This window comes from Gymnodraco acuticeps, unplaced genomic scaffold, assembly GCF_902827175.1.
Source record: "Gymnodraco acuticeps unplaced genomic scaffold, fGymAcu1.1, whole genome shotgun sequence".
NCBI classification, from domain to species: Eukaryota; Metazoa; Chordata; class Actinopteri; order Perciformes; family Bathydraconidae; genus Gymnodraco; species Gymnodraco acuticeps.
Window position 1 is genome coordinate 1348586 of NW_022990055.1, and position 16868 is coordinate 1365453.

General features: G+C 41.9%; 2 protein-coding genes across 2 annotated transcripts in view; both read right to left on the reverse strand.

Annotated features, from left to right (window-relative positions):
- LOC117545952 (inactive N-acetylated-alpha-linked acidic dipeptidase-like protein 2) overlaps window positions 1-16868 on the reverse strand; it is a 1067198-nt gene that overhangs the window by 776507 nt on the left and 273823 nt on the right. The gene's annotated exons all lie outside the window — the stretch shown is intronic.
- Window positions 2509-4542, reverse strand: LOC117545955 (general transcription factor II-I repeat domain-containing protein 2-like). Its single transcript, XM_034216002.1, has 2 exons — window positions 4339-4542; window positions 2509-3064 (listed from the first exon to the last, which is right to left on the reverse strand). Exons 1-2 carry the CDS (start codon window positions 4513-4515, stop codon window positions 2516-2518), a joined length of 726 nt encoding a protein of 241 aa, XP_034071893.1. The 5' UTR covers window positions 4516-4542; the 3' UTR covers window positions 2509-2515.

Consider the following 16868-nt stretch of genomic DNA (forward strand, 5'->3'; position numbering starts at 1 on the left):
TCAGAAAATGTAAAATAAGAAACCAAAGTATATCAGTAGGTGATTCTCTTTGCCATTGTTTTCATCTAGTCTATACTTTTACAACAATTAAATTCTTGGTTTTGGTGGGCCACACCAAGATTTTCAGTGGCCCCATTTGGCCACCCCTATGAAACATTTCTGGAGGCACCACTGTTGAAGTGGTGAGCAGACATCCACTGAGAGATGTCAGCTAGACAAGCAGAGATGCGTGCGACGACCTGGGTCTCTGAGCAGGGAAAGGACAGAATTAATTGGGTGTCGTCAGCGTAGCAGTGGTATGAAAAACCATGCAGGCTAATGACAGATCCGAGCGAGTTTGTGTACAGGGAGAAGAGGAGGGGACCAAGAACAGAGCCCTGTGGGACCCCTGTAGTTAATTGACAAGGGTGGGACTCAGACCCTCTCCAAGTCACCCTGTAGGTACGGTCTTTGAGGTATGAGGTGAGGAGGGAAAGTGCATAGCCTGAAACTCCAAGTTCTTAGAGAGTGCGAAGGAGGATCTGATGGTTCACCGTGTCGAATGCAGCAGACAGGTCCAGAAGGATGATGACAGAGGAGAGGGAGGCTGCTTTAGCAGTGTGCAGTTCCTCCGTGACAGCAATGAGAGCAGTTTCTGTGGAGTGACCTTCCTTGAAACCAGACTGGTGTGGATCCAGAAGTTTGTTCTGATGGAGATAACAGGAGAGTTGTTTAAAGACAGCGCGTTCAAGTGTTTTAGAAAGGAACGGGAGGAGAGAGACAGGCCTGTAGTTTATAACATCAGACGGGTTGAGAGTGGGTTTCTTTAGGAGAGGGTTTACTCTTGCCTCCTTGAGACTGTTTGGAAAGTGACCAGAAGTTAAGAAGTGTTGATGAAATGGGTGAGAAACAGTAGAATATCAGGAGCGATAGTCTGAAGGAGGTTTGAAGGGATAGGGTCCAGAGGACAGGTGGTAGGACGGGCAGAGGTAATGAGGGTAAGAACCTCACTTGGAGAGAGAGGGGAAAAAGAGGCCACATGTTATTTCTTAACTGCTGTATAGAGAATAAAGAAATGGTAATAGTTATTAATAAAGACTTTCCACAATTGTTAAATTCTGTCTTATATCATTATTACTTTGCAGTGTCCTGATTTCATTTGATGGTTGTCTCCTCCCGGATTTTAAACCAAAGAAAATAGCGGCTCGAAAGGAAAAAAATTGTTGGTCAAAACAGTTGACCAAAATGTGTTTTTAAAAACATCTGAGGCTAGAAATAATCCAAGCAGTTGATCATGTGACTTTTTATATTTTAACAAAGGTGCTTTTTGGGGGGAGTTTCATTTAATTTTTTTATTTTTAGTGCCACAAAGACGGACAGAAAAATGCAAATGTAAATGCAGTGTCAGCCCGGCAGTGTTTGAAACAGCCCACCTGAGGACTTGTCTCTGAACAGATAGCTTGATAATAAACTAATTATGATACAGTCAGACGTGTCAGCAGCCGTGCGCTTGTCACCTGATTTAATCTCGACTCAGAGATGCTCTACTTCAATTGCAAGGGAGATCGAAGCCTGTGCTATGGTGTTTATATAGTGTGTGTTCATGTGGAGAACAGTTCAATCCGAAAAATCCCTACATACAATAGCAAACTGGTTGACATATTTCCGTAGTCCAGTCAGTCAGTATGATTAGTGATTTAAGATGAAATCTGTCTCAGCAGATGGAAAATAACTTATTCTGTTTGTACAAGATTAATGGATCCTCTACTTAACCCTCCTGTTGTCTTTGGGTCAAATCTGACCGATGTACTACTTTCATCAATCATAACTTTTTTGTTTTACATTCGATTGCATTAAGGCTTTATGATGTCCTTCACAGTAAACATTTGAACATATACAATTGCTGATCACCACTTTCATTGCATTTTGGATGATTTCGTCAAATTTGTAACACCCATGGTGTTCCCGGTCAAAAATGACCGCCACAAAGAAAAGGAATAAGTAACCATCCGGATCAGATAAAAAACACACACAAACATACTCTAGATATGTGTGTGTCCCCTTATGTGCCCCTCCCCCCACATGGATCACACCTGGCACACGCAATACATGTTCAGTGTCTATTCTTTGTATATGTACTGCAGTTTTTCATGTATACCAGTAGTCTGATACAATATTTACAGTTTGAAAGGGTGTTAAATGAAATTTGGTGATGATTAATGGTTTTTGTGTTAATGTAATGGCAGTTAAAACAGGACCAGTCAAATTTGACCGTGAACACCAAAGTAAGGGGGGGAAAACGAAGGCAATAGGAGGGTCTAAGCCAGGGGTACTCAAATACAAATCTTAAAGGTCCACAAAGAAAATGTTCAATAAGACAAAAGTCCGTTTAATACGGTCATTCAAACTTTTAATTGCAAAAAGATTCTGAACACGAGGTTGCAAAAACAAAAAGCCTCGAAGTGAATCAAACCATCCCAAGAATCAAAGTCGAAATAAGTCCAGAACTATTGTACATTGTGTCAAACACTGTTGCTTAATGAGAGAAGTGGCACCTTTGGTCTGTTGCCAAGACTTTGAACTTTGGCACAAAAGGCGTGATGGCCAGGCGGACACACTGATGCAAGTGTTCATTGGTGAGTCGGCTGCGGTACTTGTTCTTCACCATGTTCATTGTTGAGAATGCAGACTCACACCTGTAGGTTGAGCCAAACATTGTGAGAATGTGAAGTGCCATCTTATGCAGGAGAGGGAAATTAGCTGCAGTGACCATCTTTGTCCAGAAGTTGGGAGTGTCACAGTCAGCCTCTTTCAGTGCAAGGTTTTCCTGGAGGTCAATCAACTCACTTTGCAGAGAAGCAGCACTGGCCCATGGGAAGATTTGTTGTGCTTCTGCAGAGAATTCTCTGACATTTCTGACCAGGAATGGGTTTTCAATGAACAGTAGGACTTGTTTTCCTAATCTGAAGTCATCAAAGCGAATTTTGAAGTTTTCAATCAGCTTCTCCAGGAATGCAACATGATTCTGAGGACGATTTTCTCCTTTGGTCTGTTCCAAAAGTGTGGGGAAGTGGAGCAGTCCCTCCTGTAGAAAAACATAACAAAACAAATAAGAAAATTATATAAGGAGCAGTGGCGAGCCGTCAGGGCCCTCTAGGCCCTCTGTGAGGGCCTAAGATATTCTAAAAAATAATATTTGAAAACATTTTTTCTTAAAAACGTTTTATTTTTATTTTATTTAAAATATGTTTTTGTTGTTACATTTTTCATTAGTTTTACCAAAATAACTTGATTTAATTGTATTTAAAATAATATTTCCAAAGAAATAAATCCTTCGAATCTGCCTGTTCAGTTTCTGTTGGAATGTGAAGGGTTAAATGCCGTCTCTGCGACTTATGTGAAGACGGGAGGGCTTGTTGGTCCCTCTCTACATTCACAGAGGGCCAGCTATAGTAACTCAACGAGAGAGTAATGTCAAATGACAGTACAATTGACCAATCATATCTTTCCTCTAAATGGGCGGGCTTTATTTTCGCGGACTTTATGACAAGTCCGCCCGCTGTGAGGTCTATGCAAGTGGTGCAGTGACGCATCCTAAAACCCGGAAGTAAGCTTGGCTCGGATTCCCTCGACAGAAAGCAACGGGATTTCTGGAAAATAGCTCGAAATAAGGTCTGTGGAAAACGAACCTGTTAGATAAATGCACGTTTTGTTCAGCCGGATAATATCCACATGTCTACCCTACTTTTATTATTTTCGATATATCGATAGATTTATGATGGATAGATTTATAATTAGCATAAGTTCGTTCATGATGGCTCACTTCAGTGATAGTGAGGACATCGTTGCGAAATTATTAACCGAGTCATTTTCAAGATTGAATTACAATGATAAACTGGAGTGGCAAAGGATCAGCTGCATGACCCGCAAGTGCTTCATCCAAAAGGACAGGAGGATGGACTTTGTGTTTAAGTGATTTGATCATCAAAGGTAGGCCTAAGTCATGTTCAATGTGGGCAGCCGTGCCGACTTCATTCATTTGTAATTGTTACTTGTCTGTGAGTGCCCTGTCATGATAGGTGTTTATATAAATGGTGTTGTTTTGTGTGGTAGAGGGTCGCTGTCATTGATGCGTTTTGCACCCCGGGCCGCTGTTTTGATATTCCGCTGAAGTATACGCTGTGACGTAATAACTCTTCTTTTTTTTCTCGAGGGAGGGGGGGGTCAGAGGGCCTAGGTATAAAAGTCACGGCTCGCCACTGATAAGGAGCACTGCTTAAAAGGGTATGATAAAGTATCAAAAAGGTGTTCATTGGAATCCAGGAAATGTGTGTGGTAGAAAATATTAAAAAGGCTTACCTGTAGGTCACTTTTGAAAACCTCCAGTTTCCTCTGGAAAGCACGCACTGCTGACATCAGCTCACACACTGTGTTGTTCTTGCCCTGTAGCTTGAGATTTAGGTCATTGAGATGAGATGTTATATCAGCCAAAAATGCAACAGCTTCCATCTTCTCTTCATTTTGCATGAATTCCATGAACTGTTTTGCTTTCGCACTCTTTTGCTCTGACAGAAACACTTGCAGCTCTTTCCTAATGGCCCAAAAACGCTCCAGGACCTTGCCTTTGCTCAGCCATCTGATGTTGTTGTGCAGGAGCAAATCATCAAAAGTGGCATTGACCTCTGTCAGGAATGTGCGCAGCAAGCGATGCTGCAGTGAAGATGATGCTCTCAAAAATTGTATGAGTCTCATCACTGTTGCCATGATTTCAGAGTACACTTCTCCAAGATTTGCACAAAGGACAGACTGGTGGATTATGCAGTGGTATGAGATCAGGTCAGGGTGGTGATCTTTCAGGCGCTGAACCAGTCCTCTCTCTCTCCCCATCATGGCTGGAGCTCCATCAGTAGCAATTGACACCACTTTCTTTAGATCTATCCCTCTTTCATTCAGCATTCCCATGATTGCGTTATAAATGTCTTCCCCCCCCCCTTGTGTGTCAACTGAGGTTCGTCAGGCCCAACACATCTTCAACAAACTCCCCCTTTGCCTCATCATAAAATCGCACAAACACCAGCAACTGAGCATTGTCAGTGGTGTCAGTGGACTCATCCACAGCTAAGGAAATGCACTGTGCATTTTTTATTCCATCACAAAGCTGATGAATCAAATCACCAGCCAGTATTTCCGTTCTTCTGGTTGCTGTGGAATCTGAGAGGGGGATTTGCTTGATTTGACCTGTTATTTCCTCTTTTTGTTTGCCTTCAAACAAGGTCTCAATCACTTCAGTCATGCATTCTTTAATTATTTCTGCATCAGAGAATGGCTTCTTGTGTTTAGCCAACACCCATGCCACTCTGAGTGAGGTCTCAGTTGCCTTTTCTCGTTGTGACATAGATGTTACAAGAATCCTGCTTGCAGCTTGATATGAGGATTTCATCCCATTTATTTTTGTGGTTCTTACCGCTGAATTCTGAGGGAAGGTCGCTTCAAAATAATCGTGTTTCGTTTCATAATGCCGTTTCAAATTGCCACTCTTCACAAGAGCTACCGTTTCTTGGCATATTAGGCACATTGGTTTGGTGCTCGCTGGAGGGAGGATGAACGCATATCTTTCAGTCCACTCATCTTTGAATTGCCGGTTTTCACTGTCGACTTTTCTTTTATTGGTCATCTTTGAACATGCCATTTTTCCAGCTTTACTAACTACACTCGGCTACAGCTGAAACTAAGTATAGCTACATGCAACTAGATGCGCTGTCAACTCTCGCTCTGACTTTATTTATTTGTTATTATAACTCCCGCGCTGACTCAGACAGGTTGAAAGAGACGACATACGCATTTTCATTCCGCGAAGACCCGCCCTCCTGTGCCTCTGATTGGCAGACTGTTGGTGGGGGGAAAAAACGCTGACTTGCTACTGAATGTGATTGGACCAAAGCGTTGACACACACAGGTGGAACACAGTGGAACAGTCAGACATGCAGAGCGCTGTTTGCAGTGGACATAGCGGAGAATTTTGACTCGTTGCGAATGCGTTGTGGCGATGTCTCACATATAATACAGAGAGATAATACATATGAAAAGTATAATTTGCTCAGAGTCCGGAGACAGTGGTGGTTCGGTCCGGATCCGGACCGGAGTCCGTAGTTTGAGGATGCCTGGTCTAAGCATATATTTCATCAATTATCCAACCATAAAGCATTCATACCCACTACTTTATTAAGGCCTTCCCTTTTTTATGTTGGGTTATTGGTCGTTAGTCAATGTGGGCCTGTTCTTGTTTTACATAAATGTGAAACTTTACAGAAACCTGACACCCTGACTGTCTGCTGCCTGTCCTGGTTGAGAGTTTGGCGATGTGTGGTCAGTCCAACAAATCCTTTACAACTTTGCCTTATTTGCATCCATTTCTTTGACATAAAACATAGTACTTGCTAAAATGACCGACAATATAGTCAAAATATGAGCGGTATCTTTTTGATTGATGCTGGGAACTGGAAGCTTTGCTTGAACTGTAGTGTGGCCATGTTTTGGTACATCTATGTGCTTGCTCAAAGAAATATACAGCATCTACATAGCAGCCAATGATGATTCAGCTCTGAACTTGCCTTAGTGCAGAGGTAAGGCATTAGCAAAACAAAAAGTTTTCCTAAAGCTGGATTGAAGTATATTTATTTTTAAACACGAGTTATCTGTTCATTTAGTGTTGTTGCCTATAACTATGACATTATGCATGTCATTGAGAGCATTACATGTGTTTAATGTGTGTCCCTTCTCGTAAAACATTTGCAAAGAGGATAATTGTTGGTGCATTACCGCAGGTCTTGGCATGTTACCGCCACCTGTTGATCAGTGAATATTGGGACACCATTGATAGAACTTTGTATGGTGTCACAACTTCCACGTTTGTGTATCCTTTTGTGTCTGCATGAGATCAATAAAAAAGACCACATTTAGGTCCAAAAGGACTTCCATAGTTCTTGTTTAGCTCAAAACCAACATTTAAGGTACTGGTAATTCAAAGCAATCTATTGCTGCTCTTAAAATCTTTGAAAATGCTAATTGCTACAACTTCCTGTATTTAAACTTGCTTTTGTATACGAAAAAAAATGTTTCCGTAATGATCAGTTTGAAATATTTGAGGGAGGGTTGACAGACAGAAGCAGTAGTTAGAGAATGTGCTACGACTGTGGTTTGCAGGTACACGTCATACTTGGTCCAGATTCCATGCTGTGCCTTATGTGTTCATAGACACAATGTGGAAATTGTAATAACAGCATTGTTTGTGGTCATTGTAAATAAAAAAACAAGCTCAATGCAAGTATGTGAATAATCAATTTGTTCCTCAATACATATACTGTCGATAGTTAAACTGAGTATAGAAGTACTCTCAATGATAAGCATAATGACATTACTCACTTTTCCCACCTTATCCTAACTCCTGTAACAGAGAGTGATTTTCAATCACAGATGCCGACAGCAGTGCTCGGCATGGCTCCAAGGCTTCTCCTCAACATATACCTCATTCACACCAACGGTGTTTCAGGGCCGGTTCGGAGCTGGAGCTTGAAAAGCACCGGCTTTTCCTGTTCACACCGCAGCGGAGCAGCCGCTTAGCTCTGGAATCTGGTTAGTTTCAAGCACCAAAAAATTGTCCGGCTGGAGCAAAAGCACAACATACGTCACGCTTACGTCGAGGCGGGGGCAGAGACAGATCAACTCCTGAACAACAACAAAAAGCCGGCGTTTTATCCAGTTTGTACACAACGATGGAGAAACTTAACAAGCAGCAGTGGTCCACTGAAGAGATCAGCTACCTACTGGGAATCTGGTCTTCCGAAGAGGTACAGAGGAAGCTGGAGCACAATCGGCCATTGTTGTTGTTGTCGGTGTCAGCTGTGAGGGGTTTCCGCGCGGTTTGGCTTTATGAAGCAGGCACGCAAACGGTTACGTCATGACGCAAACGATGACGCAGCACCAGTCGGACTCTGGGCGGTGTGAAAAGAGCCGGAGCTAAACCGAAGAACCGGTTATGAACCTGAAAAGCTCTAGCACGGAGCTTGAACCGGAGTTGCGTTGGGGGGAATGAGGTAATAGAGTCTTAATCCCATAGATTCCAGTGTGATGGCGACGAAGAACCTCTCTGCAGCCGGTGAGATCCCGTGCATGCCGATCTGTTCTCCCCACAGGGTCTCTCAGCAGAGCTCATTTAGCAGCCTGATGCTTTGTAATTAAAGGTATGGCTGGATAGCATTACCGGTGCCCAATTAGTTCCTGTTTTCTATTGGAGGAGCTGCTAATGAGTCAATCAGTCTCCTGTGAGGGACAGGGTGCGGTTCTGTTGTGGGGATAAGTGTATGCCAGATGTTTGTTGACATGGAGTGAAGAGGATGTTTGCATGTATGCATGTCTGTGTGTGTTTGGTAATATCCAGTCACTTTCACAGTTAAATCCAGTAGCTTAGCCAACCTGTTACAGGAGCTTATAGCATATTCAGCAGAGATAAGACCTCTACCTCTGCTTTCAGTATGGCAAAGAACAAAGACCAATTGCAAAGGCAAGAGGTAACAAAAAGAAGGGGATAAACAACAATCGTGAAAGGTAATAGATGTTTGCCCAGCACAAGTTACAATGATAGTGTGTTGTACGAAACATTTGGTTAGGATGTTTCAAGAAAGAATGTTACCAATGAACCAAATTTGTTCTGGCAGAAATGTCTGTTTCCCTTACAATACAATACAGCTTTATCTATAGAGCACTTTAAACCTCCAGACCAAAGTGCTGTACAGTCAAATAAACAAAAAACAACACAGCACAGCTCACACACTGTAAAACAAGTACAAGTAAAAACAATAGACAATTTAAAAGCAATAAAAGCAACGCTCTAAAAGATGTTAATATGCTAAGGAGAAGAGGTGGCTTTTAAGAAGCGATTTAAAAACAGGCAGTGTGGAGGCCTGTCTGATATGCAGGGGCAGATCGTTCCACAGTGTGGGAGCCGCTACGGAGAAGCAACGGCCCCCTCTGAGCTTTGACTTGGTTCTGGGCACGTTCAGGAGCAGTTGATCAGCTGACCTGAGAGGGCGGTTGGGCGTGTAAGGGTGTAGCCGCTCAGAAAGATATGGTGGGGTCATGCCATTTAGGGATTTCTGCTTTGGACAGATTTTTAGCAGCCTATCAATCACAACCATTTATCTGCAATGGCTGCATTTAACTGTACAGTTGAGCACTATTGAAGCTTTTTAAAAACAACCAAGATGGCTGCGGCCGATGTGGGGCTGCTGAAACAGCTATGACGTTAGTATTGAATTACTTGGATGGTATATTTTCACCAGAAGAAGGATCGGATGCCCTTTAATGCTGAACTCTAACCTAATAGCTGTTTCCCTCAATCCCTTTCTTTGTGTTCATTCTCTATTCTATACAAGTTGAGAACATTGACACCCCAAGGGGGGAGGTGGGGGCATACGCAACTTTTGTAGTGAGTGCAGTGATTATCTATTATTTTTAAGGTGACCCGGAAGTTAGAATCGATAGAGCTCCCTCGACAAAAAGCGATGGAATATTTCCATTAGATCTTTGTATATTGCAGAAATGTTTTGGCAAAGACAGATTTATACTACTATAAAGGTTTGTTCGGCAGGATAATCCCTACATTAAGCTTGATTGCAATTGCCCAAAGTTAAAAGCCAACACTAGAAATGACCTACATCAGGGTTTTAGGACTCATTCCTGTGCCACTCTATAGGGCTTTGTGTAAGGCTGTCCTGTGGCACCTTTGGTTGCCACAGGGCCCTGAGCAGCTGCTTAGTTTGCCTATACCTCAGATATTGACCTAATGATGAGAGAAATTGACAAATGTAAGGTTACGTCATAATTGTAATATATCAATATTTCCTTCAGATTTTGAAATTGAAAAGTCAACCAGGGTTTTCCCAGCAACTAACACCAAACTTGTGGCTGCTCATTTATTTTTGATATAGTCTCATGCTGAATAAACCTGATGTCATCATTCCATTCCCGTTTGCTGCATTCATTTTGTAATCTCATTTCACACTGGCATATCAAAACAGATGCGGAGAATAACCACGGATCTATTTTGTAAGCTGTGAATTATCTCAAATAACATCTTCACTCTAATATGCGAGCATAAACAGCCACCCTTTTAATGTTATTGTAAAACAAAGAGCTGAAAAAAGCTTTATAGCATTATGGGATGTATCCTACATTGTGAAAGCTTGCATTGTTGTGATGTGCATTGATTGAAGTGAAAAGCCCGGTCCATTATTCAAAGCCATCCAGCACTCAATTAACACTCCATTTGCATTATGGCAGAGCTATACTGCTGCCTCTTGATTAATATGTCTCCTTCTACCTTGCCAGTCAATCATGAATCATCCTCTCTGCCACAGGACAACGCTACACTCCCCTGTAGAGAAAAAGGGAAGGAGCTGGGGGGGATGGGAAGAAAATGTGGAGGAAAAATAGGAAGGGAAGTGTTGCGGGTAAAGCGCTGACAGAGGAAGATGGAAGGGACTCAAATTAAGAGAGAGGGAAGCTGGGAACATAATGCAGAGAGTCTTATAAGAGGGGAGGGGGAATGGATGGAAACCACTGAGGATGGACAAGATAGAATCAAAAATATATTTCTAAGGCCAACCCTCCAGGAAAAGGTTATGAGCTCACACCTGGAAGCAGTTTGGAGTAGAACTGTATGCAGGTCCTGGTAGACCACAACACGTATAACAATAAAGACTATAACACATCTGTTGTGCAATATCACTTATGTGCTGTTGGAGTCGGGAGGCCTGTTAACTTATTCCGGTAAATTACTCAGACCTACTAATTGACCTAACAGAAGTTATTGAGTCCCTGTAAGTTTACTGCTTGGCTCAGATCCACCAATGTCAGCAAGATCTCACCTCTACTAACTCCTGAAGAACCAGGTAAAACTAACTGCTGTTTCAATTCAGACGACCGGCTAAATCTGTGTAAGCGATCCCGAAGGATTTTGGTATCAGTAATGAGGTGTGGCCCTACCTAAGTGTGAGTGTGGCAGGGTGCAATCTCACCTTAAATCAGGAGAGGAAAGCGCAGATGTCTTTTAAGTTGTCCCAGTCCAAAAGGTGTGATCAGTTTATTTGAAGAAAAATTGGTCCACACTTGAATAGGGTTTTACCTTCTCTCGTTACAACATGACAATCATACAGAATATTTGATGCTGTGGTCAATTACTAATAGGAAACCTCAATTCACAGTCTTACATTTATTACACTAAATTGTAACTTCAACTGCCCAATTTAGTTGTGATATTAAAATCTCCCGACAGAATTTAGAGGCATCTCCTCATAAAAGGTTGGTGTTAAAAACACTGTCATCAAAGCACCAAAGAGATATCAGATAGTTGACTCGGTGAACAGTCAACCATGTGGAAATTGACTGCGCATCTCCGACAGGAAGAGAGTTGTTGGGAAATGAAGACAGAACGGTGCAGAGATGGCAGTGAAATAGATAAGGGATAGAGGGAGGCATGAATGAGGGAATGATGAAGGATAAAGATTAATGGGTTTGGTAGAAGATGTAGTGGGTAGGAGTGGGTGGCGAGGTGGAGGAAGGGATGCATCTATAAAGGTGCAAACGAGTGACAACGGTAGGGAGTAAAGAGGAGAAATGTCTTCAACAAGACCCTCCCTTTTTTCTCTTTAAAGGTTTGGAAACATAATGAGCCATCATTTAGCAACAAGGTAGGAGAGAGAGAACAGGAAGGACATACGGTATAGAGAGAACAATGGGATGCTCGTGTAATGAACAAATAACAGTGGTAAACAATGGCAACACGCTATGCTAGTGCTATACTCACATTGTATGTCAATGTAAAGAACTAGTCTTTTCTTTGGCCCTATTAATGACATTGGTTTACAGATAATCAGAATGACACATTAAGAATGCAAGGATTTGATTTAGGACTTGTTTTTAAGGAAAGTCTCTACGTTTTTTTAAATGGGAAGTAGGAAAAAATAACGTATTTGTGCTGTCAATACTTTTGTATAAGGCTAAATGCTGCACGCTATTGGTTTTGCTACTTCCCCATGTAAATGCATTTGCAATGGCTTAATATCACAATGACCTCGCTTGATTTGCCATTACAAAACCATTTCAAACTCCTGTGGTGAAAATAAATATAGAGGGAAGTATTCATTTGGTGATTCAATTATGTTGTACAAAGGTGTACGAGCATACAAATGAGCGGATGTGAATCTTGCCAATTAGTGAGCGGAGAGACAGACAGAGGGAAGCACTTAAAAATCTCTCAAAGCAAATTACATTCACAATTAAATGCAGTGTTCTAGCCTTTCTTTTGTTGGAATGGTTGAGTCTACTTCACGGGAAGAATAGATGAATTGATCAGATCCGACCAACCATGTAATATTATTTTGTAGCACTTATGTAATTGGAAAATACTAATTTGAACTACTGCTTTAACATTGTATACTTGAAATTAAGCTTCTGTTTGTGTCTTTTATGTAACTTCCTTCTTGCCACTCTGCAAAACAAGCTGGCTGGATTAATGATATTTATTTTTGATGTACTGACTAATTGATCTATTGATGGATTAGTTTACTATGTTCTATGCCATTCTCTTTCATTAATTAGATGACTGTGCATCGGCCTGGCTCCAAAAGCTAAGTGTAACTAAACAGGGTAAAAACGATGTAGATATTGAACAAATTCTGCATAAATCAATCAAACAATCAACCCAAATATTAGAATAACATTTATAAATATTTATATAAAAAAATCACAACTATGAAGTAAAAATGTGCAATAAAAGTCCTTAGGACACGGCATCAGAGGCACAGGAAGGAGGCCGGACTTCCTCCACTTCACAGAGACCTTCTAAAGACTCTCAGTTCAATCTTTGTCAGCCCAAACTGTCCAGAAGCCATCAAAGGAAATGTTGGAAACGTTTTTGATGGGAATATTGTTGAAGGAAACGTTGATAGAAAATGTTTTGCCTAAACAGAAAGAAACGTTTTATAGAAAGGTTGTCGTCAGATACTGTATATCCTGGTGCAGCCATGTTTTCGAAAAGCACAATAAACTACACACCAGATATTCTGTCTGAGTCCTAGCTGACAGCCTTAGCTCGTCCAATCCATGAGCCAGTGATCTTACGTTGTCCATGATGACAGGGGCTTGTATCTCATTTTCTCCATTAAAAACCCCGTCTCTCCTCCTTCTTCACTTCGGTTTACCCCTGCACCCTTCAGATTTCAGTCGGGATAGCATACCCAATATGCTTTCAATATGGTTGGTATTGATAGCACAATGGGTGGAATTAAAGCAAATTTACATAAAGCCTTCCTAAATATTCTGCATCACATCACATCTAAATTCATGAATAAACCAAGCGTATAAACCCATGATAAACAATGAATAACACATTATGGAACTACAAAAAGGGTACTATAATACGGCATCTGACTGTAAAGATTAGCCGTTTAGGCACCTAAACCTCTCACTCATACTTAACTAAGACCACATTCAAAGTTGGTGAGGTAGACAGAGGGAAATTGGCTGTTAATATCATACCCACAGGTTAGATTATTTTCAGATCACATAATAATTACACACCAAGTGAGCAGCCGTTTCAATTGCTTTACAATAATAACATTACATGGTTTACCAGGGGATAGATTAATCCATATATATTTCACGCCAGTTCTGCGCCCATACAACCCTATTTCTTCACGAGTCAATCCCCGCTATTCTACGGTGCACAATTAATCTGAAATGTGTGAGAAAACAGCCTTATATGTCAAGCTCAGCGGTGGGGAGAGGATCTACCTGACAACAAATTAATGAAAATGTCACCGCTGAGCATATTAACATAGCAGGCGAGATTCTTTCACTCTTCTTCTGAACCGCCCTCATTCATGTTGTCTGCAGTAACGTCCCTTCATTCTTCTTTCTTCTCTGCTGTAATTTTCTGCATGCATGTCCGTGCTCACTCTTTGAACCCCCGGACGGTTGTTTGATTAAAAGTAGAGCAGGGCCTGTGCAAGGCTTTGAATGATCTTTTAATTTATCTTGAAATAACAGAACCATGACCCCATGAAGCAAGGAACCATGGGTTAATGGGAGCCATGACAGCCAGAGCCGTTCCATAAGCAGTGGTAGTCTGGCTAAAAGGTCAACCTCAAGTCCACATGGCCAACCGGACGGAAATGTCAATGTTGGAGGCTTTTCATTGGAGGTGAGGTGAATTCATATTTCAAATCTGTGCCGAGTTGAACTCAAATGAATAGCTTCATAACACTTCTAAATCACAGAAACAAACAAAAATAGCAGCATGAAGGCTCAACGGATAAGCCTTGGCCCCAAACATTTTCTTGTGTGAAGAGGGAAATGGAATGGAAATGCCACTCAACCTGCTGTGCATTACCGCCAGAGGCAACACAATCCATAAGTCAGAAAAAGACCATTCATTTCTACTGTAGTCTTTGGAAGGCTGGCTTGTAGTGTTCACACACATTGTTTGCTGAGTGACAAAGTTGAACATGTAATGAGAAGTTGACATGAGATGTATCCTTTCAACTATTCTGAAGTCTTTTTGATAGCTGATGGAAAGGTGCTGGACCATTTTGTATACCTTTGGTCTATGTTAAACACCTCGGACAGGCAAGTGAGAAGAAGATCGACCATTGATACATCCCAGCTTGCAACTAAATTAGATATGGAGTTGATGGAACCATTCACCTACCATAAATAAGTAAATCGGATGCATTCACTGATAACATACATTACAGTCTACAGATGTAGATATATTGAAAAAATAGTGCACGCCTTGGATATGCGTCGCTACTAGAGGATCCTGCGCAGTTGCGATCAACGAGAGCGAGGTCTGCCCTGACTGTAGGTTTCTACATGGACCACTATTGCGGTAAGCATGTTGTAACTTCCGGTTGTTGTTGTCATTGTCATCTCCGGGTATCCCGTGTGCCTGTTCTGTTGCTGATAGCTTATTATCTTAACTTAATCGATCGTTTTAAAACTCTTGATCACGGCAACTGCCTGACGTTGTAATCACACGTTACTACAGCTTAAGCACTCACAACTCTCCTTCTCTTAGCGACTGTAACTCCACAGTTGCCTACACTCTTTTCGGGTTTGCTAATGGTAGCTACTTTAGCTTGATAGCTAGCCATGGCTCTTTCCCCACCCTCGGGTGCTATTTCCTGCTCTAACTGTCTCATGTTTGGTTACTTCCCTACCTCCTTTACTGGTACCAGTACATGTGTTAAATGTAGTATAGTTGTTAGGTTGGAGGCGGGAATCATAGCCATAGAAGCCCGGCTCCGCATCTTAGAAAGTAACTCAGCTACAGTAAAGCCCATGTTAGCCGGTGCGGACCGGCAATAGGTAGCTCCTATTAGCCGTCCCCCGGCAACTCCCGAGCAGCAGGGAGACTGGGTGACTGTTCAGAAGGGGCATAACGCGAAACCCGCAGGTCCCCACCAACCCGTTCACGTATCTAACAGATATTCCCTTCTCAGCGAGACACCCGCTGAGAAGCCAACTCTGGTTATTGGTAGCTCTATTATGAGACACGTGAAATTAGAGACCGAAGCCTCCACAGTCACATGCATTCTGTGGGCCAGAGCGGGCGACGTTGAAGCGCATCTTAAACTGCTGGCTAAATATAAACGTAAATACAGTAGGATTGTTATTCACGTCGGTGGTAATGATGTTCGTGTACGCCAATCAGAATGCACCAAACTTAATGTGGAGTCGGTGTGTAGTTATGCTAAAACAATGTCGGACACCGTAATCTTCTCTGGTCCCCTCCCCAATCTGATCAATGATGACATGTATAGCCGCATGTCATCATTTCAGCGCTGGTTGTCTTGGTGGTGCCCAGCAAACAATGTGGGCTTCGTAAATAATTGGACAGCCTTCTGGGGAAAACCTGGTCTGATTAAGAGAGACGGCATTCATCCTACTTTGGAAGATGCAGATCTCATTTCGGCAAACATTTCAGGGCTTTGTGGACTTAATCCATGACAAACTGGAGTTGAGACCAGGAGGCGGAGTCGCAGTCTTACACGCTTCTCTGCGCTCTCTCCTAGGCAGTCATCCATAGGAATCCCGAACCCAATAAAATACCCAATATTAGCGGTGTGTGTGTCTGCCCAAGGACAATTTAAGGTAAAACCTAATAGAGGTGTCATACATAATAACCTAATAAAAGTAAATGTAACAAATACTACAGTGCAACAAAACAGGAATATTAAATGTGGTCTCTTAAACATAAGATCTCTAGCATCTAAAGCAATATTGGTAAATGATTTAATATCAGATTATAATATTGATATATGCTGTCTCACTGAAACTTGGTTGAGACATGAAGAATATGTCAGCATAAATGAGGCCACTCCACCCAGCCATATCAATACTCATATTGCCCGAGGCACGGGCCGAGGAGGTGAGTTGCAGCAATCTTTGACTCAAGTTTACTTATCAATACTAAACCAAAATTAAATTATACCTCCTTTGAAAGTCTCGTTTTTAGTCTTACGCATCCGACCTGGAAAACTTTGCAGCCAATCTTATTTGTTACAGTGTACCGTGCACCAGGTCCTTATTCAGAATTCTTATCTGAATTCTCTGAGTTTTTATCAACTTTGGTTCTTAAAACAGATAAAGTAATTATCGTAGGTGACTTTCCAAGTAGGAAATGAGTCCTTACCCCAAGTGAAGGAGTTCAAGTATCTCGGGGTCTTGTTCTCGAGTGAGGGAACAATGGAGCGTGAGATGGGCCGGAGAATCGGAGCAGCGGGAGCGGTACTGCAGTCGCTTTACCGCACCGTTGTGACGAAAAGGGA